This window comes from Triturus cristatus, chromosome 2_2 (assembly GCF_964204655.1).
Source record: "Triturus cristatus chromosome 2_2, aTriCri1.1, whole genome shotgun sequence".
Taxonomy (NCBI): domain Eukaryota; kingdom Metazoa; phylum Chordata; class Amphibia; order Caudata; family Salamandridae; genus Triturus; species Triturus cristatus.
The window spans coordinates 1,148,567,019-1,148,591,005 of record NC_140582.1 but is presented as its reverse complement, the minus strand read 5'-3'; the positions used below and the strand labels follow the sequence as shown (position 1 = coordinate 1,148,591,005).

Below are 23,987 nucleotides of genomic sequence, written 5' to 3'. Positions count from 1 at the left end.
GCCCCTGCATGCCGGAGCCACCTTGGAAGGTATTTATTTATTTTTAAAGGTCATTCCCTGAGCTAAGGGCCATAAATCTTGCCTTCTGGTGTTAATACAAGCAGGACAAGTAGTATGGGAGAAACGCCAGATGATTAGAATTGTTAACAATACGCACATGCTTGCTTTTTGCTAATGCGTCCATGTCAGCCTGTTTGCTTCTGATGTAGCCATGCAGTTGTAATTACTGTTTCTGAGATTGTTTGTAGTTTATTCACACTGTTTTCACTGAGTATCCTTTTATATCTGTTTATATCGAAGTGTGATTCGAGTTAAGCAGCTAGTCAGCAATTTTGCAAATTTTGTAAAGTACAAAGCTATGTGAGTGATAAATACATTATTTTTATTACAGTTGCAACATTTAACTACATCGAAAGTGAGAGCTTATTTGTGCTCGCACCAATTGGGTCCCTCTCACTAGGTTCTGTAATGAGTGCCATGGGACTTGGATTCCTTCTTTCAATGCTTTTCTTCATAGAGCAAAATATAGTAGCGTCTCTCACCAATGCACCTGAGAACAGGTAACCTTTACTTTTGAAATCATTAAATTGTCCTAATGATTATTTCAACTTGCTTAGGAGTTATAGTTCTACAAGGTGGCTTGTACTTCAGAAGGACGAACTGTTAGAATTTCCAATGATATCGGTTAGTAAGAGTCCTACTAAATGTAATACTTTATTCACGTTTGTACTTCGCATTTCAGCTACATAATGTTATCTAAACTCTTTGCATAGAACTGACTAAACTTTTTAACTCTCCAAAAATGGTGGATAGCTTTAGCTGATGCTGCTACATCTTTTGTTAACTCCAGAAGGCTGCTTCCCTGACTTTTCCACCCCTCACCAACTTCCTACTGCTGAGGCTTGCAGTGTTCTGTAGGTGAATGTGTCACTTTCCTCCCTTTGAAATTTCTCTCAGTTACCCTGCTAGAGTACTCTTAGCTCTGCATGCCCTTCCTGCCCTCATTCAGGCCATAAAGCAGTTCATTGCCTTGACAGCCAGTTACCTGAACTAGTTGGGCGTCTATCCACAAGGGCTTCTGTTTTCCAGTACCGAGCCATACTCTGATCCTGCACTGGGCGTCCAAAATGTGCGTCAAAGCATATTGGTAATCTCTGTAGATCAGCAATGGTGTCAGCTCAGTGCCTTAGGAATTCTCACTGACCAAGAAGGAGCTGTTCACCAGTAGAGTTGTGAAGATACTGTGTTCCAAGGCAAGGATTACTTAATTACTGGTTTCCCACCAGGCTGGGGACAGAGCCTGGTTAAGGATTTTTGTTGGATGTGCTGTTGGACTGCCTGAAGGGAAGTAACCTCCCTGTTGGGAAAGCAGATGCAGGTCTTACTCAACCTAAATGAGGCTGGTCGGAGAAATTAATGATCAACCCAGTTCTTTGAGATAGCTATATCTCCTCAGGAGAAGAGGCCACTCAGTTATATCTCCTCAGGAGAAGAGGCCACCCAGCTGTTGTGCATTGGAGGCCCATGGAAAGGATGGTAGCGTGCATTGTGTTTGAGACCTCCGTCCCATATGTGGGGGGGGGGGGGGGGGGGTGTGTGTGTGTGTGTGTGTGTGTAAGTAAAAGAGTAATTTTCAGACCCTGTGTGATCTGTGGAAATGAGAGGCTACACTCTGTTGATCCTCACAGGGAGTGTATTCATCATGCCCACAAGGTAAAGGACTGTAAAATCCGTCAGACATTTTCATCCAAAATTCTCAGATAGAGCGATGGTTACAAAAGCTAGAATCAAGGAAGTCTGTCATTTCGTATGAGCACGGTGAGAAAAAGCGAGAGGTCGCACCAGGGGTCACTAGAGGTGCATACAAAATTAATGAAAGTCTCGCTGTAGGAGGCTGGCTCAGTATATAGTGTCCACCTATGGTGAGGCACTGAGTCTAGGCAACCCTTAGTGATCGTGTTTAGGTCCCTGATAACCAAAGATCCCAATGGGTAGCTGGGCAGAGCATGTAAGGCATATTCAGAAGGGTATAAAGCGGGTGCATTTACCACAGTCAGCAAGTTTTTATACAAGAAAGAATCACACAAGTGCTCATAAAAATACTGTTGTATTTGTTACTAAGAACTAGTACTAAGAACTGACTTGGTCTATCTCCTACACGGAGATATCAAATACACATAAGAAATACTTCGGAATCAGCTAAGTAGCATGGAAAAACCTATAGGGGGTGCCAAACCATATACTAAAAGTTATATAAGAGCTAAGTACCAAAACAAGACTCATACCCAAGGATAGAGAAGCCCATGGGAAGCACAGAACCACTAAAGGTGAGTAGCTAGGGTCCCAAGGCGCCCAGGTGCAGAGTGCTTACACCGGGTAAGTCATGGTTGGTATTTCCTTATTTTAGGACCCTTCCCAAAGGCCTCTGAGAACACTAATTGGGTCATGGGAGGTTGGAGAGCTGCCCCATCCACAGATACCCAGGAATCCAGGATACCTACACCAGGGAGCTCGGGTGCATAGGTGCTAAGTGTTGTCAGAACTGCCCATACAAGCCAATGGAGGAACTGGGGAATCTGGCGACTGCAGCGACTCGTGGACCAGGACTTTGGAACCCAAACCTGGATTCTGGACGAGAAGTACCGCTAAGCAGAGGGGACAGAGTCCAAACTACCCAAAGGTTTCCAGGATGAATAGGAGCACAATGCCACCCCTTGTCAGAGGTACTTGCTGTAGCATGATTGTAGTAATGTAGGATCTTTCTGGCATAGATACCCCTACTTTCTCCAGTATTGGGGTATCTTTCATCGATTCACATGCTTTAATCATTCCCTGTCGTCGAAGTGGGAGTCTTACGGTACATCAAAAGCAGTAAGAATGACTAACTTTAAAGTTAATCGAGAAAAACAATTCACTTTACTATCTCGTCCTAGTCATTAGGATGGTCCATACTCCAGCCAATCAGGCGACAGTTCCCTCTAGAACCTTCTCCACAGACGCTACAGGCTCTCAGATTTTCTACCGCATGTCATGTGAAGGGAGTCTCCTAGAGCTCTGCTCAATACTTTCTCTTGATCATTAACCACCACAGGGGCAGCCCAAACCACCTGAACCAGGGGCATTCAATAATTATTCCAAACAAAAGGTTCAGAGTGTACAATTCAGAAACAAATATCCAAAAGCAATAAAAACATGAATTTATGTAAGCAAAAAAGGGGGGAGAAAGGGAAAAGAAAAAGAGACCCTAATGGAAAAACATACAAAATGTATTCAATAAAACAGCTAAGTGTGTTAAGCTGGTACATATAACATAAGAACATATACATAACCAGACAAGTGGCAGACAAGGAGATGATTACATAACAAGGGAGTTTACAAAATTTACATAAAACTCCAGTAGACAAAAAGTGTGTCCTACAATAGTTGCGGCCACAATAGCGTCGACGGCGTTTCGACCTTTGGTGTTAATCCATGGTCATCTTCAGGACGGAAAATATACTGAGCATCCTAAATGGGCAGTTTCTATCTTAAGTACGGGGAAAAGCTGAGGAAGATTTAATCGTTCTGTGACCCCTTGAAATTGTTATCATTTTGACTGGCTCTTCAAACTGCTGCTGTTGAAGTGACTTCTTGAAATCGCCATTAGTTTAATTGGCTTTTGAAGCTGCGGTTGCTGAAGTGAACTGACAGCGGTATCTAATTTGTTTAAGATAGAAACTGCCCACCAAAGGTCGAAACGCCGTCGACGCTATTGTGGCCGCAACTATTGGAGGACACACTTTTTGTCTACTGGAGTTTTATGTAAATTTTGTAAACTCCCTTGTTATGTAATCATCTCCTTGTCTGCCACTTGTCTGGTTATGTATATGTTCTTAAGTTATATGTACCCGCTTAACACACTGAGCTGTTTTATTGAATACATTTTGTATGTTTTTCCATTAGGGTCTCTTTTTCTTTTCCTTTTCTCCCCCCTTTTTTGCTTACATAAATTCATGTTTTTATTGCTTTTGGATATTTGTTTCTGAATTGTACACTCTGAACCTTTTGTTTGGAATAATTATCAATACTTTCTCTTGGTCATCTGGATTTCTTCAGATCTTCAAATCAACATGTCTTTTAAAAGATCTCTCTTCAGGCATTTTGATTCTTGTGGGAAACTAAGATTTCATTGAGGTGATCCCCACAAAAAGTGTAACTACTGCCTTCACCCTGATCACCAGGTGAGAGACTGCAAAATCTACAGGACTTTCTCTCACAAAACCTTGAGAGATAGAGAAGGACATCTTCTTCTGTGGGTACAAAAGCTTAAAAATAAAGACAATCCTTAATCTGACGAGGATAGTGATTCCTCATTATAGACCACAGCTTCTAAGAAAAGAGCTAGTGAGGCATAGCTGGTATCTCCTAAGGCTGCTAAGGTGTTAAAGAAGCATCACCACACCTCAAAAAACATCACCACACCTCAAAGCATGAAGACCAGCCTTCAGCTTCTAAAAAAGAATCAGCCTCTCTTAAGGGTCTGTCTGTGCCCTCTACACCTTCTAAATCTACTTAAAAAATGAAGCAGGCATCCAGGTCTCTTCCAGAGACAACTTTACCTCACACAAAAGATGCTCCGTCGACTAAGCTGTCGACTACACCATTGACGAGAACTTCCATCAACACGACTGCAACGTCCATTTTTTCTTCACCTCAAATAAAGATATTCATGTAGTCGGCATCTTCTCAGTCAACATTAGTCTCTGTGAGGGTGAGACCATCATTGATGACAACTTCGTCTTCTTCGTCAATGAAAAAGAAAGGACTTCTGTCAGGACATTCGTTGACTGAAACTTCGTCGATGCCGTGGCTGTCAAAACAAGTTTTTCTCGCCGGCGCTGGCCTCGTCAATGGTAGCCTCGTTGACGGAGCCAAAGACGTTGGATCCGTTCTTTGTCGACGAACCTCTTCAACATCAGGACCATCGACAGAAGGAATGTCGACAAAAACTTCATCTACAACATCTTCGTCGGTGGTTTGCTTGATGTCGTCGATGCTAGTTCCGCCGACGAATCTGACTGCATACAAAGATAATACAGAACTTTTACCTAAGAAAAGACCTTCTCTCAAAATAATATTGCCTATCCACACTTACCCAAGTAAGGTGTCTCCCTGTCCTCCAGAGGAAAATTTGATTATGACGCAGATGAGGACGAATCAGAAGACAATAGGATGTTTGGGGTGGCTTGCAGTCAGTCTGACCTTTTCATTAAATGCCAGGAGGATGAAGACTTTGTGTAGTACCCGGAGGTCACTAACCAGGAGACGCAAAGGGAACAAGCAATCCAAATGCCTGTTTCTCTGGTCTCAAACTTGCAGCATATGGTAGAGGATTGCTACAGCAGAATCCCTCCCTCAGACCCGGCATCTTCAGTTCCTCAGATGCCTATTACACAGCCTTCCTTGCTAACTAGGTCCTCCCCTTCGCCTTCTCCGATACCTACAGCAATGTAACAGCATGAATCGGAGGTTCACACCACTGATGAGGCTAGAGAAGAGTTAGATGAGATATCCCTTCCCAATGAATGGGATTACTATCAGATGCAGACACCATCGCCTTCCACTCCACCTCCAATAGATTCACCACCTGAGGACATTGGGGGTTTCCATACCTTTATGGCAAGGAGGTTTCATCTTCCCTTGACAGCTAAACAAGCTGATTGTTTCTTGTGTGATTTCAAGGAACAGACAAAGAGACAGGTCCGCTCTATTCCCATAGTAGACTTCATATGGCAAGAAGGCTTAAAAGTAATGAAGACACCAGCCTCAATTCCGGCAGTCTTGCCAAGGTTGAAGAAGAAATATAAGGCTCCTGATAATTCGCCTGCCTGCCTTATCGGGCAACCTAAGCCGGATTCTGTGATCTCACAAGCGGCTCAACGTCGTGCCAGAAATCCTGCTTCTCCACTGTCGGCCCCTCGGGATAGAGATGGAAGACGTCTCGACTCCATCTGAAACATTTTCCACCATGGCAGCAACTACCGTTAAAACGGACAATTCACTTGCTATTCTAGGCAGATACGACCGCCAAATGTGGTCAGACATTGCCCCCTTTATAGAATTGCTACCAGAAGACTCCAAAGCAGAGGCGCTCAAAATTCTGCAGGAGGGAGAAAGGATCTCAGCTGAGATCATCGATTGCGCAGTGGATGTTTCCTCCACAAGATTCCGCCAACTGGCTGGGGCTGCAGTTTTGAGGCGTCGGGGCTGGCAAAAAGCTACTTCTTTCCGACAAGAAGTTCAGATGAAGGTGATTGATATGCCTTATGATTGTAAATCCATATCTGAAAGAAACACGTTCGTTAGATTCCTCACCTTAGAATATCCCCAGGCGTCAGACTGGATCCGGAAAGATTTTTGTAGCAATACCCCTTGCGCGTCGCTAGGCGTCGTCTGCGGCTCCGCGTCCGTCGTTGGCGTTGTGCGCCGGAATGACGTCGTCGGAGTACTTAGACGCCGCCCTCGCGTGCTGACGTCAGTTCTTATTTCTTCCGCACCAGTAAGCGCCGATCCGGGAAGAGCTTACCCCTAGTAATTGTTTGACTAACTTTTTGACTCTTTTTGGTGTAATGACTCGAATCTGGTGCCGGTAGGATGCCTGGTTTTAAGGCCTGTGACGCCTGTCATCGTCTGATGTCGGTGACGGATCACCATCGCCGGTGCCTTTACTGCCTGGGGGCCGACCACGACGCGGAGTCGTGCCCCGACTGTCAGGCCTTGACATCGAAAGCTAGGCGGGAGTGGTCCCGTAAGCTTCTCGAGCTTCGGCACTCTGCTCCGTGCCGCTCTCGGTCCAGGAGGAGGTCCAAGGACCGATTGCAGAGCCACAGCCATCGTCATCGATCGTCGGGGTCTTCTGGTAAGTCGAAGCACTCCAAGAAGTCCAAGAGACGACATCGCTCTTAGGACTCCCCTCGCCGGTCGCGCGACTCGGCCGAGGTTCAGGGTGGTCCCACCCCCGCGGCTCCATCGGAGCCGCGTCCGTCCCCATACCCGCCGGTCCCTGGGACTGGCGCTACTCCAGCGGAGGTCAGTGCCTTCCTCTCGGCCATGAGGGGCCTGGCTCCGCCGTCGACGCCTGCCGGCGCGCCTTCAGGCCCCGTGGGCTCGACTGGGCGACCTCGCGTGCCGGCGGCTCCGGCTCCGGCCCCGGCGCAGTCGACGGCTCAGGCCGCGACGCCGCAGGTCCCCGAGGTATCCAGGCCTGGATCTCGGTCGGCGCCAGTTGACCTCACGACACCTCCGCCGGCGCCGACACCGGTTCCACCTCCGACGTGGTTCCCCAGTTTAGCCCCGGTCCGGGCCCGCTGCCGGCGCCGACTGGTGAACGCTTCATCTACTGCCCGGCTCCAATCGTTCCTCCTGTTTATCGGATATCGGATGACGAGGGCGACTGGGAGGGGTATGATGACCCTATGGCCGCTCAGGCCCAACTTTCTCAGGCCTGGGCAGAGGAATTGGGGGATGCCAGCGGTCTGGATACCTCCCCGGACGCTGGTTTCATCTCTCCTCCGACTGTGGCCTCGGAGGAGGGTGCAGCCTTCTCAGTGGTGCTGCGCAAGGCGGCCGAAGCCCTAGGGCTGGAGTTGCCTGCTGTGGCCGTGAGGACTAACGTCCGCACTGAGGTCCTTCACCCGACAGCAAGCTCCACTGAGCCTCTGCTGCAGTTTAATGAGGCCCTCATTGACATTCTGCAGGGCACTTGGTCCAAGCCCTCCACAGTCCCTCCTGTGGACCGGAACGTGGCCCGGCGCCACCGCCCTACTCCGGACGACCCCAGTTTCCTCTCCCAACACCCCATCCCGAGAGTCTGGTTATCCAGGCCTCAACCTCCCAATCCTCCTTCCCGTCCGCTCCTCCGGATCGGGAATCCAAGAGGTTGGAGCAGTTTGGCAAGAAACTGTTCTTGTCCCGGAGTTTGGGACTGCGGTCTTTAAATACCGCTTGCCTGTTGGACCGTTATTCCCACTCTCTGTGGGATACGGTGGAGGACGTGCTGCCCTTGTGTCCGGTGGAGGCCCGGACACGACTCACTCAAGCTCTTGCTGACGGTCGAGATGCAGCACGGCATGCCATACGGTGTGGACTTGACACCACGGACTCGCTGGGTCGGGCGATTTCCACCACGGTGGCGCTTCGGCGTCACGCCTGGCTGAGGTCCACGTCATGTTCGGAGGATGTCCAGAGTTCCCTCATGGACATGCCCTTTGATGGCACTCGCCTTTTTGGTGAGAAGGCGGACAGTGCGCTGGCTCGGTTCAAGGATTCCCGGGCCACGGCCAAGTCCTTGGGTCTTTCGGCCCCGCGGCCGCAAACTTCCGCCTTTCGGCCCTTTCGTGGCCAAGGAAGGGGCGCCTCCTCACGTCCGCCCAACCTGCACGCGGTCGTGGACGTGGATTCCGCCGAGGCGGTACTGGAGGTCAACGTGCCGGTCAGTCCACATCCACCCCGGCAGCATCCGCCTCAAAGCCCTCCTAGTCCGAGCTTTCAGGCCCATTCCACACCAGTGGGAGGCAGAGTTCGCCATCACCTGCTCCACTGGCGTACCATCACTTCCGACAGGTGGGTGCTGCAAATCGTCCAAAGGGGCTACTCCCTCCCCTTCGAGGCGACCCCACCAGCCATGCCACTGCAGTACCACCGCATGTCGGGGAATCACTTGCAACTTCTGCAGGAGGAAGTTTCGGCCCTCTTGGCCAAGGGGGCCATCGAGCGGGTTCCTGGCCCAGAAGTGGGATGGGGTTGTTACTCCCACTACTTTCTGGTTCCCAAGAAGGGCAAAGGGGGCCTATGCCCTATCTTGGACCTCAGGAGCGTCAACTCCTTCCTCCGGAAGGAGAAGTTCAAGATGCTGACTTTGGCTCAGGTTCTGGCCGGCCTAGACCCTGGAGACTGGATGGTAGCATTGGACTTGCAGGACGCTTATTTCCACATCCCCGTCCTGCCGGCCCACCGGCGTTACCTGCGGTTCACGGTAGGCCACAAGCACTTTCAGTTTACCGTGCTCCCCTTCGGCCTCACCAGTGCCCCTCGGGTGTTCACGAAAGTGATGGCGGTGGTCGCAGCTCATCTGCGCAGATTAGGGGTGTAGGAGAGTAGGGTCTGCTTTCTATGTTCACCCCCACTTTTTGCTTTTGCTCCACTGGTTTTCGATTTAGATGTGGCTGTGGGCCTGCTAATCAGACCCACAGCCCAGCTGTTCTCTCTCTAAACTAATACTATGTACTTTAGGTGCATAACCCAATTGGATAGGATCACCTTATTGGCCCCTGTACAGTGTACCTTAGGTACCCAGGGCATAGGTGTACCCTAGGCCTACCAGAGGCTGCAGCATGTATTATGCCACCCCTGGCCTGGCCTTTCATTATGACACAACTGGCTGATCACTCAGCTGGGCCGAGGTCGTGTAATCACCCCTTGCTTAGGTGTAGTATTCCTATACCTACCTTATATATAGACACGTGTACCTATCAGCCACTCCTATGGCAGGCCTTAACAATCCTGGAGGCAGAGTACTTGGTAACATGTGAGATGGTGCTCTAGCATGAGCTGAGCCTGTCTGCAGCTTTCGGAATGTCCTTATAGCTGTTCTATGATATAGCCTACCATATACTCTTAAAGTACCTTATAATCTTAAACGGTTATGGTAACTATGGTTTAGGTTTATCGAAACATGTCGTGTAAGGTGTCTAACACTTTGGAATAATACCCCCATACCATTTCTGGCAATGAGGATATTATTCCCCCCTTCTAGAGGGAGAAGACATGTTGAAACCTACTTACCCGGTTAAAGTTAACCAGAGCCCCAGCATCACAAAATGGATGCTGCTGCCACAGACACAAGTCTGACCTCCTGCTGCTGGGAGTCCTTCCAGCGAGGGAGGCTTGGACAATAGGTTTCCTGCCTCGGGAGGTGCGAGCAACACCATAGACAGGATTTAGTGTATTGGGGCAGGGAGGGTTGAATGAAACGAGACACTGCCTGGGGCACACAAGGTGTCCCATGCATAGTCCAGTTCAAACCGATGCTGGGGCACTCCAGCCCCAGCTCTGGCGCGAAACTGGACAAAGGAAAGGGGGTGTAGCCACTCCCCTTCCTGGTCCCACCCATAGGAGGGACCTTGCAGGTAGCCCAGCCCACTAGCCCGGTATATTAGTAGCTAGTTGGGCCCTGCTAAATTAGATTAACCTGAATCTGCAACTTGAACAGAAACTCTGGACCTTCGACATTCGACCTCAGGAAGAAGACTGAAGAAATCTCCCTTGTGGCCAAGGAGTGACCACCCTGGGCAACCAGGCACCATCCAGCGACTGCTGCTTGCTTAGCGACTAAATCCTACGAGGAACGACTGCAGAGACTGACCAGCGCCGAGACTTCCAGACACCTCTGAACCAGATCCACATCTCCAGCGAAGCTGAGACCCGTGGAGGCGACGAGGGACGTGGGACCGGCGACTTGGGAAAAGTGGCCAGTAACTGACTAGCGCGACTTCTGAGACTTCCTCGAGGCTGTGCTTGGGGAATTGAGAAGCCCCACTCCCGAGCACCATCTGCAAAGATCAGCAGCTCCCCACACTTAACGTGTTCTGCGTGGGGCTCTTCTGCCCCTGTGTTGCTCGACGTGTTGTCCGGTTGCTGGCCCGTTGGCTAGTAACCTCTGTGACGACGAACCTTTACTTTCAACTTGCTGGTCCGGCTCCTCCAGACTGGCACCCGCTCCTCTGTGAAAGAGAAGCACCCCAGACCTTCCTGGTCTGCACCAGAAGCAAGTCCTGGCTCCTGGCTGGTGACCTAGACTTTGTCCCTTCTGCTTGCAGGTTACTTCTTTCTTGATCCCCACCTTGGGATCCACCGGACACTCTTCACTGACTGCCTGTCAGCAACTTTCCTTCAGGCATCCATAGAAGTCCACGACGAAACCCGACGCAAGTTCACACCTATGCACCCGCAGCCGTGGGCTAGGTAACTTGGGTACTTCGGTGCTCACAAGGGTATTGACTATCCTAGGGTCTAGTCTCCGAGTCTCGACTTTCTAGCTATACCAGAAGTGTCCTAAAACTGCTTATTTCTAACTGCTAGTGATTCTATCGACTTTTACGCATTACGCGTGAGTGTTGCCACTCTGCACCTGAATCCCGGGGGCCTCCCACTTCCTAACTGTTGGTAGTATAGTGTAGCCCCAGCGATTCCCTAGGCCTATCCTGTGTTCGTGACAGTGGTCCTTATACCACTTACTTAGTATATGGTTTGCGTGGCCCCTAGGGCCTAACTGTATTACTTACCTGTGTGACTTAATGTATGCTTAAATAAGACTGTGTTGTACTTACCTCGAATCTCATAAAGAGTGCTGAGGGTTTGCCTAGAATAAATACATTCTATTTTTATATATATCTGTTATGGTGTCCTTTCATTTGGTATTCAAGGGATTACATATGTTATAACAGCTGGCTTCACATGCCATTCAGAGTTTAGCCTAAGACTGCTCTTGTCCATGCTGTGAGAAGTTGGCCTGATGTATGATGTCACTAGTTCTAGTGTACACCTTATATCGGTCCAAACAACCCTTATGGTGATTTGTTGTAAAGTCAACCTTATAGACCAGCTATCCTAGTGGTAGCATGGACAAGAGCAGTCTTAGGCTAAACTCTGAATGGCATGTGAAGCCAGCTGTGATACCATATATAATCCCTTGAATACCAAATGAAAGGACACCACAACAGATATATATATAAAATAAAGTGTATTTATTCTAGTCAAACCCTCAGCACTCTTTGAGTTTAGAGGTAAGTACAACACAGTCTTATTTATGCATACATTAAGGCACACAGGTAAGTAATACAGTTAGGCCCTAGGGGCCACGTAAACCATATACTAAGTAAGTGGTATAAGGACCACTGTCACGGAAATAGGATAGGCCTAGGCCTAGGGAATCGCTGGGGCTACACTATACTACCAAAGGTTAGGAAGTGGGAGGCCCACGGGATTCAGGTGCAGAGTGGAAACACTCACGCGTAATGCGTATAGTCGATAGAAATAGTACAGTTTTGAATTAAATAGATTTAGGACACTTCCGGAGTAGCTAGGAAGTCGAGACTGGAAAACTAGACACTAGGATAGTCACTACCCTGATGAGCACCGGAGTACCCAAGTTACCTAGCCCACAGGCTGTGGGTGCATAGGTGTGAAGTTGCGTCGGGTTTCGTCGTCGACTCCTATGGATGCCTGAAGAAAGATGCTGACAGGCAGTCAGTGAAGAGTGTCCGGTGGATCCCAAGGCTGGGATCAAGAAGAGAGGAGACCTGCAAGCAGGAGGGACAGAGTCAAGGTCACTAGCCAGTGACCACGTGGAACCAGGAAGGAACCAGGCGATGTCGTGAAGATTGCAGGTGAAGGTGAAGCTTGTCGCTGCAGCCACGAGGACCAGGGAACGTCGAGGACAACCAGGACCAGGAGGCGAGCTGTCCCACGAAGGCCCTTGCTGTCGGCGGCGTCGAAGTTGGACTAGGACTCACCAAGCCTTGGCAAGCGGAACCCACGAACAACGGAGGACTTACTTCCGGTGCAGACCAGGAAGGTCTGGGGTGCTTCTCTTTTTCAAAGGAGCAGGAGCCAGTCTGGAGGAGCCAAACCAGCGCTGAAGATTACGGGATGCGTCGTCACAAAGGCCACTAGCCAGCGGGCAAGCAACCGGACAGACGCGGCAAGCAGGAAAATGCAGAAGGGCCCCACGCAGGACTCGTGGAGTGTGGGGTGCTGGTCTTCGGTGCAGATGGTGCTTGGGGTTGGGGCTTCTCAATCCCCGGTGCACAACTTCGAGGGTGCCTCAGAAGCTGCGCTTGAAGATACTAGCCACTTTTCCCATGTAGCCGGTCTCTCGTCGCCTCCACGGATCTCAGCTCTGATGTGGATCAGGGTCGGAGAAGTCTGGAAGTCAAGGCTCTGGTCGGGCTCTGCAGTCGGTCCCTCGTAGAACTTTAGCAAAGCAAAGGGTAGTCTCTTGATGGTGCCTGTTTGCACAGGGTAGCCACTCCTTGGCCACAAGGGAGATTCTTCAGTCTTCTTCTTTCGTCGAATGTCGAAGGTCCAGAGTTTCTGTTCAAGTTGCAGGTTCAGGATAATCTAAAGTCTTGAGGCCCAACTCCCACTCTTATACTAATCTGGGGGGCTGGGATACCTGCTAGGTCACGCCTTATGGGTGGGACCTGGGAGGGGGTGGTTACACCCACTTCCCTTTGTCCAGTTTCGCGCCAGAGCTGGGGCTGGAGTGCCCCAGCGCCGGTTTGAACTGGACTATGCAAGGAACACCTTGTGTGCCCCAGGCATGTCTCATTCCTTTCAGCCCACCCTGCCCCAATACACTAAAGGCTGTCTGGGGAGGTGCTAGCACCTCCCCAAGCAGGAAACCTATTGTCCAGGCCTCCCTGGCTGGGATCACTCCCAGCAGCAGGAGGTCAGACTTGTGTCGTGGCAGCAGCATCCATTTTGTGATGCTGAGGCTTTTGGTCAGAGGCTAACAGTTGAAGTATGATTTTAACATGTCTTTCCTTCTAAAAGGGGGGAATAATATCCTCATGTCCAGAAATGGTATGGGGGTATTATTCCACAGTGTTAGGCACCTTACACGACATGTTTCGATAAAGCCAAACCATAGTTACCATAACCGTTTAAGATTATAAGGTACTTTAAGAGTATATGGTAGGCTATATCATAGAACAGCTATGAGGACATGGTTCCGAAAGCTGCAGACAGGCTCAGCTCATGCTAGAGCACCATCTCACATGTTACCAAGCACTCTGCCTCCAGGATTGTTAAGGCCTGCCATAGGAGTGGCTGATAGGTACACATGTGTCTATATGTAAGTTAGGTATAGGAATACTACACCTAAGCAAGGGGTGATTACACAACCTTGCCCCAGCTGAGTGATCAGCCAGTTGTGTCAAAATGGAAGGCCAGGCCAGGGGTGGCATAATACATGCTGCAGCCCCTGGTAGGCCTAGGGTACACCTATGCCCTGGGTACCTAGGGTACACTATACAGGGGCCAATAAGGTGATCCTATCCAAATGGGTTATGCACCTAAAGTACATAGTATCAATTTAGAGAGAGAACAGCAGGGCTGTGGGTCTGATTAGCAGGCCCACAGCCACATCTAAGTCGAAAACCAGTAAAGGAAAAGCAAAAAGTGGGGGTGAACATAGAAAGCAGACCCTACTCTCCTACACATGCTACCACTAGGATAGCTGGTCTATAAGGTTGACTTTGCAACCAATCACCATAAGGGTTGTTTGGACTGATACAGGGTGTACACTAGAATTAGTGACATCATATATCAGACCAACTTCTCACACTCCCCGTTCTGCGAACCGATATCTAGGCGTAAGGTCATCCCCTTCAGGGCCCTAGTTTCATGGCACCAGTGTTCGTTTCTTGCATGGCTCTGCGTTCCTGGCGCGGAAAGCTATGTACAGAACTGACGTCAGCGTGCGAGGGCGGCGTCTAAGTACTCCGACGACGTCATCCCGGCGATCACGATGCCGACGACGGATGGAGAGTCGCGGGCGACGCCTACCAACGCGCAAGGGTACTGCTGACGAAAAATCTTTCCGGATCCAGTCTGACGCCTGGGGATATTCTAAGGTAAGGAATCTAACTAATGTTTCTTACAGGTATATTGTTACCGAAGGTAAGTAACTTGTGCATTGGGTTACAATTAAAATTTGTCTTGTTTTGGAGAAAGAGCTCAGGCACCTGGTTAGTAGAAACCCAGTGCACTTCCAATCAAAAGTATTAGTAGCAGTGAACAAAACGTGGGACTGCCCATGTCAAAAAGAGTCACTTTCCTACAATTATCACATCAATCTCCTTTAGCTACGAGCAGTTTGTTTCGCGTTGAAGGCTTTTCTCCTGTCATTCAAGATGAAATATCTGCTTGTTCAGACAGACACAACAACCATGTACTATTTAAACAAACTAGGGTAAACGCAGTCCATACCATTGTCTCATGAAACCCAGACAGTTTGTAATTTGTTGATAGCCAGAGATCTGCAAATCACTGCAAAATCTTCCAGGGGCTCTAAACGTTCCAGCAGACTCTCTAAGCAGGGTTCTTCAGGAATTCCACGAGTTGGTTCTCCACAACGATGTCCTGCAAAGCATTTTCAGCATGTGGGGCACTTTCACATAGATTTATTTGCCACTGCAGAAAACAAAAAATGTCCAGACTTCACCTTGAGGTACTTCCAACCAGGGATACTTGAGAATGCCCTATGGATCGACTGGTCCAGCTAATTTCTCTACACTTTTCCTCCGATGCCCTGATTCAATCTGTTCTCATCAAACTCTTACTCCAATGTCAGAATGATCTTGATAGCTCCGGAGTGGCCCAACAATGGTGGTTCAGAGACCTCGTCTACATGTTGGAGCATCCACATGTGAAGCTGCCGTGCAGACCGGACTTTCTCACGAAGTTCGGAGGCGAGATAATTCATCCCAACCTTTCTTCTGTGAGTTTGGCAGCATGGCTCCTGAACTACTACAATATGAGCATTTGAACCTTCCACAAGAATGTATGAACATCCTCAAGGAGGCTAAATGACCTTCAACACATTAGGCTTCTTAATTTAAATGGAATAGATTCTGTATCTGGTTTCTCACAAGACCTTTGATCCAACGAGCTGTCGAAGAAGCGAGTCTTCCATATTTGCTGCATCTGGCCAAATCAGGCTTACAGGTCTCTTCCATAAAAGTTCATTTGGCGGCAATTACTGACCACAGAAAATGTCTTTCACAAAACTCTTTTTCAAAATTCCTATTATCAAGGACTTCTTCAAGCGTGTGAAAACGTTTTTCCCTCTAATAAGGCATCAGTCCCCGCCCTTGAAGTTGAATATAGTCCTTTCATGCCTCATGCAGGCCCTTTTGAGTCCATTCATTAATCTTTATTGCTACATCTGTCTTGGAAAGCTGTTTTCTTTGTAGCTACCACGTCCACACATTGGGGTAGTCCGATTTAGGTATTATGTTCTCACGATCCATAGACTGTGTTCCATAGTAGTGAGGTGGTTATGAGGACTCACTAAAAATTCTTACAGAAAGTTATTTCAGATGTTCACATTAATCAGACCATTTATTTGCCTACTTTCTTTCAGCACCCTTCTATACCAGCTGAAATGACTCTCCATACTCTAGATTTGATCTGTAAAAAAAAAAAAGATATCCGCAAATCGTACCAGTTGTTTGTAAACGGTGGGCATGTCCCTACAGGTTTAGCCACGTTTAAAAAGTTTTTACCCTGATGAATAGTGTCGTATATTCTCCAATGCTGTCAGAAGGCAAATAAGGTTCTGTCTGTTGGATCTAAAGCTTGTTCCACTAGAGGGAAGGCGGATACGCTGCTTTAATGAGAAATATACCCATCTCTAAGACCTGTAAAGCGGCTACATTTAGATCTGCTCACACTTTTATCAAACATTGTTATTTGAACTCAGATGCTAGACCAGGTGCTCAAGTAGGACAGGCCTCCCTGAGAAATGTTTGCTTAATCTGGTAGGTCGATCGTCTCTGTTCACTCTCCACCACAATTTGTGGGGATAGGCTTGCAACTCTATTCAGTGCTTATGACTGTCAATGACAATCCCCTGAGAGAGAAGGAATGGTTTCTTACCTATAATCACAGTTCTCTCAGGAAAATCTCAATTGAAGTAATCAGCTAGCCTCCCCAGTATTTATTTATTTATAGGTTCTATTTAGCGCTAGCTAGACCCGAAGGTATCGGAGCGCTTTACATATAACACATGATTGTTCAATTCAAGTACATACATATATACAGACCAAGAAATAACTTTGGGCCATCACGGTAGTTACAATATTGAGGGCATTAGAACATCAAATGTTAATGGCTTAAATGACGTCGATGAGGCTTAAACAATCTAGTGACCCCCTCAAAGGGTCTAGTAGGATTAGGTGTGAGCTTTGGGAATTGAGCCTTAGGGTACACCATGGGGAACTAGTGTTGGTTTAGAGAGAGGAGTTGATTTTTATTTGTTGTGAGCGATGTTGCATCTAAGGACTGTGCCCTTGATACCAGTGCGGTTCTTGAGGGTCTCCAGTAATTCTGGGTGATTTACAGTATCAAAAGCTGCCAATAAGTCAAGTAGGATTAGGAGGCATGCATCACTTTCGTCCACGGATCTGTGAATGTCATCTGTGATACTGAGCATAGCAGTTTCTGTGCTACAGCCTTTCCTGAATCCTGACTGGAAGGTGTCATGGAGGTCATATTTGTTTATATGTTGGTTGAGTTGTAGAGTGAAGCATTTCTCCATTGTTTTGGCTAGGAATGGGAGGTTGGTGATAGGTCTGAGGTTATTTGGGTCAGCCCCTGGTTTTATGAGTATGGGTGTGATTTGGCCTAGTTGGAGGGAGTCAGGAACAAGTCCTGAGGAGAGAGATTTGTTGATGAGTTTTGTCCATGGGCCGACGATATGTTAAAGGTTTTGTACTAATGTGGATAGGAGGGGGATCAGTGGTGTGATCTTCACATTAGCAATAATATTGAAGACTTCGCGTTCTGTAATAGGTTTGAATTCAGACTAATTAGTAAATTTTTCAGTTAAAGATCATAGTTGACATCAGTTTTCCTTAGGGCCATTTGGTCATTAGTTAAATCTGAAGTGGGGACAACTGTGGAGGATTATGAGCCAGTGGTTTGGAGGACGGATTTGCAGTTTTGATGATTTATTGATATGTTTTTGCTACTTTATCAGTGAAGAAGTTGGCAATTTCTTCACAGCGTTCATTGGTGGCTGTTTTATGAGGGCAGGTAAGGGTAGTTTGTTGTTTAATTATGTTGAAGAGCTCCCTAGGTCTTTTCTTAGAGCAGTCAAGTTGGTTGTGAAAGAAGGCAGCTTTTTCTCTAAAGATGTTTCTTGTATGAAAGCCGTATAGATCTTAGGAGTGAGAGGTGCACTATTGAAGAGTACTCTCTCCATATCCTTTCTGACAGTCTGAATTGTCTCCTCTCGTTGTTCAGATCTCAGTTGAACCAGGAGTTCGATTGTATTCAGTTTGAGTGGTGCCTCTTGGTCAAGGATATCCATCATCGCTGTATTTTAGTGGTCGGTGAGGTCCTCCTCGGTTAGAGCGAGAGGTTGATACTGGAGTTGGGCCCAGACCTTGGATTCCAAGTCCGGTATTGGGATTTGTTTGAGATTCCTAGCCCAGTGCGTATTATTTTTTGAATGGGGCAGTGTGAGATCTGAGGTGAGTTTTAATATTAAACAGTATGAGATGGTGACTTGACCAGTCGATCGGAGTGATGGATCAAAGTGAGACAAGCTAATTTTTGCTGATTATCGCATCTAGAGTAAAGCCTTTACAATGGGTTGGTTAATTGAAGAGTTGTTTGGGGTCGTTTATTTTAAGAAGGTTTGTATGGGTATGGACAGTGGAGTTATTACATTGAATATTGAAGTCGCCCTAGAAAATGTCATTCAAGTCATTTAGGGAGAATCAAGTTACTAGGTCAGTTAGTTCCTCTGGAAGAGGGTGCGATCACCAGGTGGGTGGTAGATTTTGTGAAGTTTGATGGGAGAGTTGCCTTCGGCTGCAAGTTCTGGCTAGGACTATTGTCTGTGGTGTCTAGTGTCTAAATGGTGGTGTATTTAGCAGGCGGTCTAGCCGAAGTGATCATTTGAGGGACTCTGTGCCCATAATTACTGGGATTGTGGACAAAGGTTAGTGGACCATATTCTGGCACATTGTGATGTAAGATTCAGTGAGAGCTTTAGCTTTCAGATCGGATACAGGGCTGAATGGTCAGTGGGGCCTGTGGAATGCACAACACAAGGGAATAGTGGTCCCATAGGGGTGTTGGCTGAGAGTTGGAGAACCTATAAGGGAAGACTGCTTCTCCCTACCAGGAGTGAGGTAGCTGATTAACTTGGCCTGGATCAAGAGGTCCCTTTTTCCTTTTTTTTTTTTTTTTTTTTTTCTTTTTTTTGTTTACATGTGAGATGTCATTAGCTAATGAATTAAGTTTTTGTTCTATTCGATTCAGGAGCTGGGAAAGTCTGTCCGTGAGGGTTCCAGCTCTGGAAGTCTGTGTATACGCAGCAGGTCTCGTAATTTAGGAAAGTGAGTGAGCTTCAATATAGGGAGAGCCAGTGTCCTTGAGGTTGGAGAGGCGGACAGTTTGTGTGTGCTGAGATGGGTCTACTTTAGTAAAGAGGGGTGAGCCTGTAGGGGTCTCGGGGGCAAGAAGTCTCAGTAGAGGCTGGCCCATCGGGCTCTAGTTTCACGTCAGTGAGTTTTGTTACAGTTTGTTCATTAGTTAGGGTGGGTGCAATTGAAGTTATTCTAGTGATTATTTGGCGAAGGCATGTGTCAAGGAGAGCAGCACGGTTGCTCAGTGTCGGAGGATTCAACTAAGGTGCATAACAAGTCAGCAGCGTCAGAGTGGCGCGAAGGTTCAGTTTTGTCAGTAGGGGGAAGAGGGGTTATTGGAGCACAAGGTCATGATGTGTTGTTGTAGCTAGAAGTGACGGTCAAAGATGGTGAGGTTATGGTATGTAGCCTGAATATGTTCCCTGCCCTGAAAATATAAATGAGATTTCACCTCTAAAGGTTAGGGAGGGGGATGTAGTGAGTTTAGTTGCATAGGGAGTTTTGATTGATTTGGTAACTTGTAGGTGGAGAAGGAAGATGTCTCTCCACTTTGCAGTGTATTGTGAGTAGAAGACAGTGTGTTTTCTTGTTGCCATTGCTCACGCTGTACTAGGTATCGGATATTAGTTTTTCTGAAAGTTGTTTAAGTAGGCTGTGTTTAAACTTTTTTTGCATTATTAGAGAGATTTTTAGGACAGTTGATGCTCCATGAGTTTGGACCATATCTCTCGAGGGCAGTGTCGACGGATTTGGGGAGGGGCATAGTTAGAGAAAATTAAGTCTGGTCATCCAGCAAATCTAGCTGAGAAAAGGATGTGTCAATAGTTGAGGGTTTGTAAGGGGGCTGTGGGGAAGAATTGTCTCATAGTGCCTCAATAAGTTTTGCTCATTAGAAGAGTGGGACCGCTTCAAAGGTAGTTATAGCTTACTCCAGTATTGGAGCTTTCATAGATTCACATGCCTGAATCATTCCCAGTCGTCGAGACTGGAGTCTCCGGTACATAAAAAAGCATTGCTTAGTAGTATAGCAACTGAAATTTTTTTTCCTTTGCAACCCATAACCTTCGTTATGTAAAAAAGGACTAAACTTGTCTCTTAACCAATCAGAGCCTCTCACCCTCTAGAACACTCCTGAGAGAACCTTCTTCCCCATAGATTTTCTACCGCACGTTGTGCTAGGGAGTCTCCTTTGAGCTCTGCTCAAATTCTACAGTTGGTTCTAGATTGAGGAGAATTTTCAACTGATTTTTCTTCATCATCTTCTGGAGAATGGCTGATAAGCAGAGGAAGGTTTTTTTTTAGAGCCTGTGCCACCTGTTCTAAGAATAGGTTGTATACTGACGACCCTCATAAAGATTGTATATACTGCCTTTACCCACACCATCAGGGGAAGGAGTGTAAGGTATGTCGTACCTTTTCTAATAAAACTCTGAGGGATCGTGAAGGTAGACTGTTAATTTGGCTCCAAAAGCTTAAGACCAGGAAGGACTTTGTGTCTACTGGCAGCGATGAGGCGTCAACTGCTTCAAGGAGGTCTCAGCAAAGAGGTAGATCTCCTCAGGCTCATACCTCAGGGGGAAAACCTGAGAAGGCTCTTAAAAAGATCACATCTGGGTCTTCAGAGCGCAGTCCCTCAAAATCTCCTCAAATTAAGGAAAAGGAGAGCAAGGGTCATGCTTCAGGGGTAAAACATTCAAAGAAGACCGGTTCAGAGCCTTCAAAATCACCCCTTAAAATTAAACATACGCTTAAAAAGCCAGCCTCTACATCGCCTGAAGAGAAATTAGAAAAATCGGCATCGTCTACGGGATCGTCGACGAAGAAAGTAGCGTCGTCGACGAAGAAAAGTGAGATAAAGGTCATTATTAAACCTATAACCTTGTCGACGATGGCATCGTCGACAGCAGTGTCGACGACGAGAGCGTCGACGACAACGACAGTGACAATGACCACGACTACGTCGTCGACGACGACAACGGCAACGATGACTGCAGCGTCGACGGCGGCATCAGCGACGACGGTGTCGTCGGCGGTTACGATGGCAATCTCGTCGACTGGCTCGTCGACGAGAGAAAAAACCCCAGAAAGACGGGATTTGGCCAGGAAAAGAAAGATTACCCCGGACATTACATCTCCTAGTAAGGTAACACCTCTGGTTCCACCCCACTTGTTGGAGGAGGAAGATTCACAGGAGGAAGATAATGAGGGTCCTTTTGGTTATGCAAGTAGCTCCTCTCAGTTACATGTTAAATGTCAGGAAGATGACTGGGAGGATGGTTATGGGGGTTATCAAGACCACCCCCGGCAACATGATCAGGAAGAGATGGTAAGTGTTCCAGCTTCACTACTGACTGATTTGCAGTTCATGTTGGATGACTATAAAAGGAGGCATCCTTTACCTCATTCTACCCAGAGGATTCCAGTGACTACGTCGCACTCTGTTCCGTGTACACCGGTGCGAAGACAAGAGGTACCGGTTCCTGTGCCAATATCACCATTGCCGCAACCGGCTCTAGACACATCTGACGATGAGGAGCAGGAGGAGGGGGAGATAACGGACCCTAGTCAAGAATGGGATGATTATCTGATTCCGTCCCCTTTGTAGGAAGGTGGATATCTGACTATGGTTACCCCCAACTTTTTGCCTAGTGTCTAGCTGGTTTTTCGACTTAGTTGGCCTGAGATCCTGCCATTCAGGGTCTCAGGCTGACTGCTCTCTCTTTAAAATGGACTCCATGTACCCTAGGTACATAACCAATTGGTAAGGTTCACCTTATTGGACCCTGTACAGTGTACCCTAGGTACCCAGGGCATAGGTGTACCCTAGGCCTCCCAGGGGCTGCAGCATGTATTATGCCACCCTTGGTCTGGCCTTCCAATCAGACACAACTGGCTGATGACTCAACTGGGGCAAGGTTGTGTAATCACCCCTTGCTTAGATAGAGTATGCCTATATCTACCCTTATATATAGACACGTGTACCTATCAGCCACTCCTATGGCAGGCCTTAACAATCCTGGAGGCAGAGTGCTTGGTAACATGTGAGATAGTGCTCTAGCTTGAGCTGAGCCTGTCTGCAGCTTTCGGAACCATGTCCTTATAGCTGTTCTATGATATAGCCTACCATATACTCTTAAAGGGCCTTATAATCTTAAACGGTTATGGTAACTATGGTTTGGCTTTATCAAAACATGTCGTGTAAGGTGTCTAACACTTTGGAATAATACCCCCATACCATTTCTGGTGATGAGGATATTATTCCTCCCTTCTAGAGGGAGAGACATGTTAAAATCCTACTTTGCTGTTTAACTCTAACCAAAGCCTCAGCATCACAAAAGGGATGCTGCTGCCACAGACACAAGTCTGACCTCCTGCTGCTGGGAGTGATCCCGGCAAGGGAGGCTTGGACAATAGGTTTCCTGCTTGGGGAGGGGCTAGCACCTCCCCAGACAGACTTTAGTGTATTGGGGCAGGGAGGGCTGAAAGGAATGAGACATGCCTGGGGCACACAAGGTGTCCCATGCATAGTCCAGTTCAAACCGGTGCTGGGGCACACCAGCCCCAGTCCTGGCGCGAAACTGGACAAAGGGAAGGGGGTGTAACCACCCCCCTCCCAGGTCCCACCCATAAGGCGTGACCTAGCAGGTAACCCAGCCCCCCAGATTAGTATAAGAGTGGTAGCTGGGCCCCAGGAGATTAGATTATCCTGAACCTGCAACTTGAACAGAATCTCTGGACATTCGACGAAAGAAGAAGACTGAAGAATCTCCCTTGTGGCCAAGGAGTGGCTACCCTGTGCAAACAGGCACCATCAAGAGACTACCCTTTGCTTTGCTAAAGTTCTACGAGGGACCGACTGCAGAGCCCGACCAGAGCCTTGACTTCCAGAAAAGTGGCTAGTATCTTCCAGCGCAGCTTCTGAGGCACCCTCGAAGTTGTGCACCGGGGATTGAGAAGCCCCAACCCCAAGCACCATCTGCACCGAAGATCAGCCCCCCACACTCCACGAGTCCTGCGTGGGGCCCTTCTGCATATTCCTGCTTGCCGCGTCTGTCCGGTTGCTTTCCCGTTGGCTAGTGGCCTTTGTGACGACGCATCCAGAAATCTTCACTGCTGGTTTGGCTCCTCCAGACTGGCTCCCGCTTCCTTGCAAAAGAGAAGCACCCCAGACCTTCCTGGTCTGCACCAGAAGCAAGTCCTCCGTTCTTCGTGGGTTCCGCTTGCCAAGGCTTGGTGAGTCCTAGTCCAACTTCGACGCCGCCGACAGCAAGAGCCTTCGTGGGACAGCTTGCCTCCTGGTCCTGGTCGTCCTCGACGTTTCCTGGTCCTCGTGGCTGCAGCGACAAGCTTCACCATCACCTGCAATCTTCACAACATCGCCTGGTTCCTTCCTGGTTCCACGTGGTCACTGGCTAGTGACCTTGACTCTGTCCCTTCTGCTTGCAGGTCTCCTCTCTTCTTGATCCCAGCCTTGGGATCCACCGGACACTCTTCACTGACTGCCTGTCAGCATCTTTCCTTCAGGCATCCATAGAAGTCCACGACGAAACCCGACGCAAGTTCACACCTATGCACCCGCAGCCTGTGGGCTAGGTAACTTGGGTACTTCAGTGCTCACAAGGGTAGTGACTATCCTAGGGTCTAGTTTCCGAGTCTCGACTCTCTAGCTGCTTCAGAAGTGTCCTTAAACTGTTAATTTCTAACTACTATTTCTATCGACTTTTACGCATTACGCGTGAGTGTTTCCACTCTGCACCTGAATCCCATGGGCCTCCCACTTCCTAA

At 48.0% G+C, this 23,987-nt stretch overlaps 1 protein-coding gene across 1 annotated transcript in view; it reads left to right on the top strand.

Annotated features, from left to right (window-relative positions):
- SLC4A11 (solute carrier family 4 member 11) overlaps positions 1-23,987 on the top strand; it is a 1,034,103-nt gene that overhangs the window by 792,945 nt on the left and 217,171 nt on the right. The window contains exon 16 of the mRNA XM_085642688.1: positions 392-560. Coding sequence (XP_085498814.1) covers positions 392-560 — 169 coding nt within the window. The remainder of the gene's footprint in view (positions 1-391; positions 561-23,987) is intronic.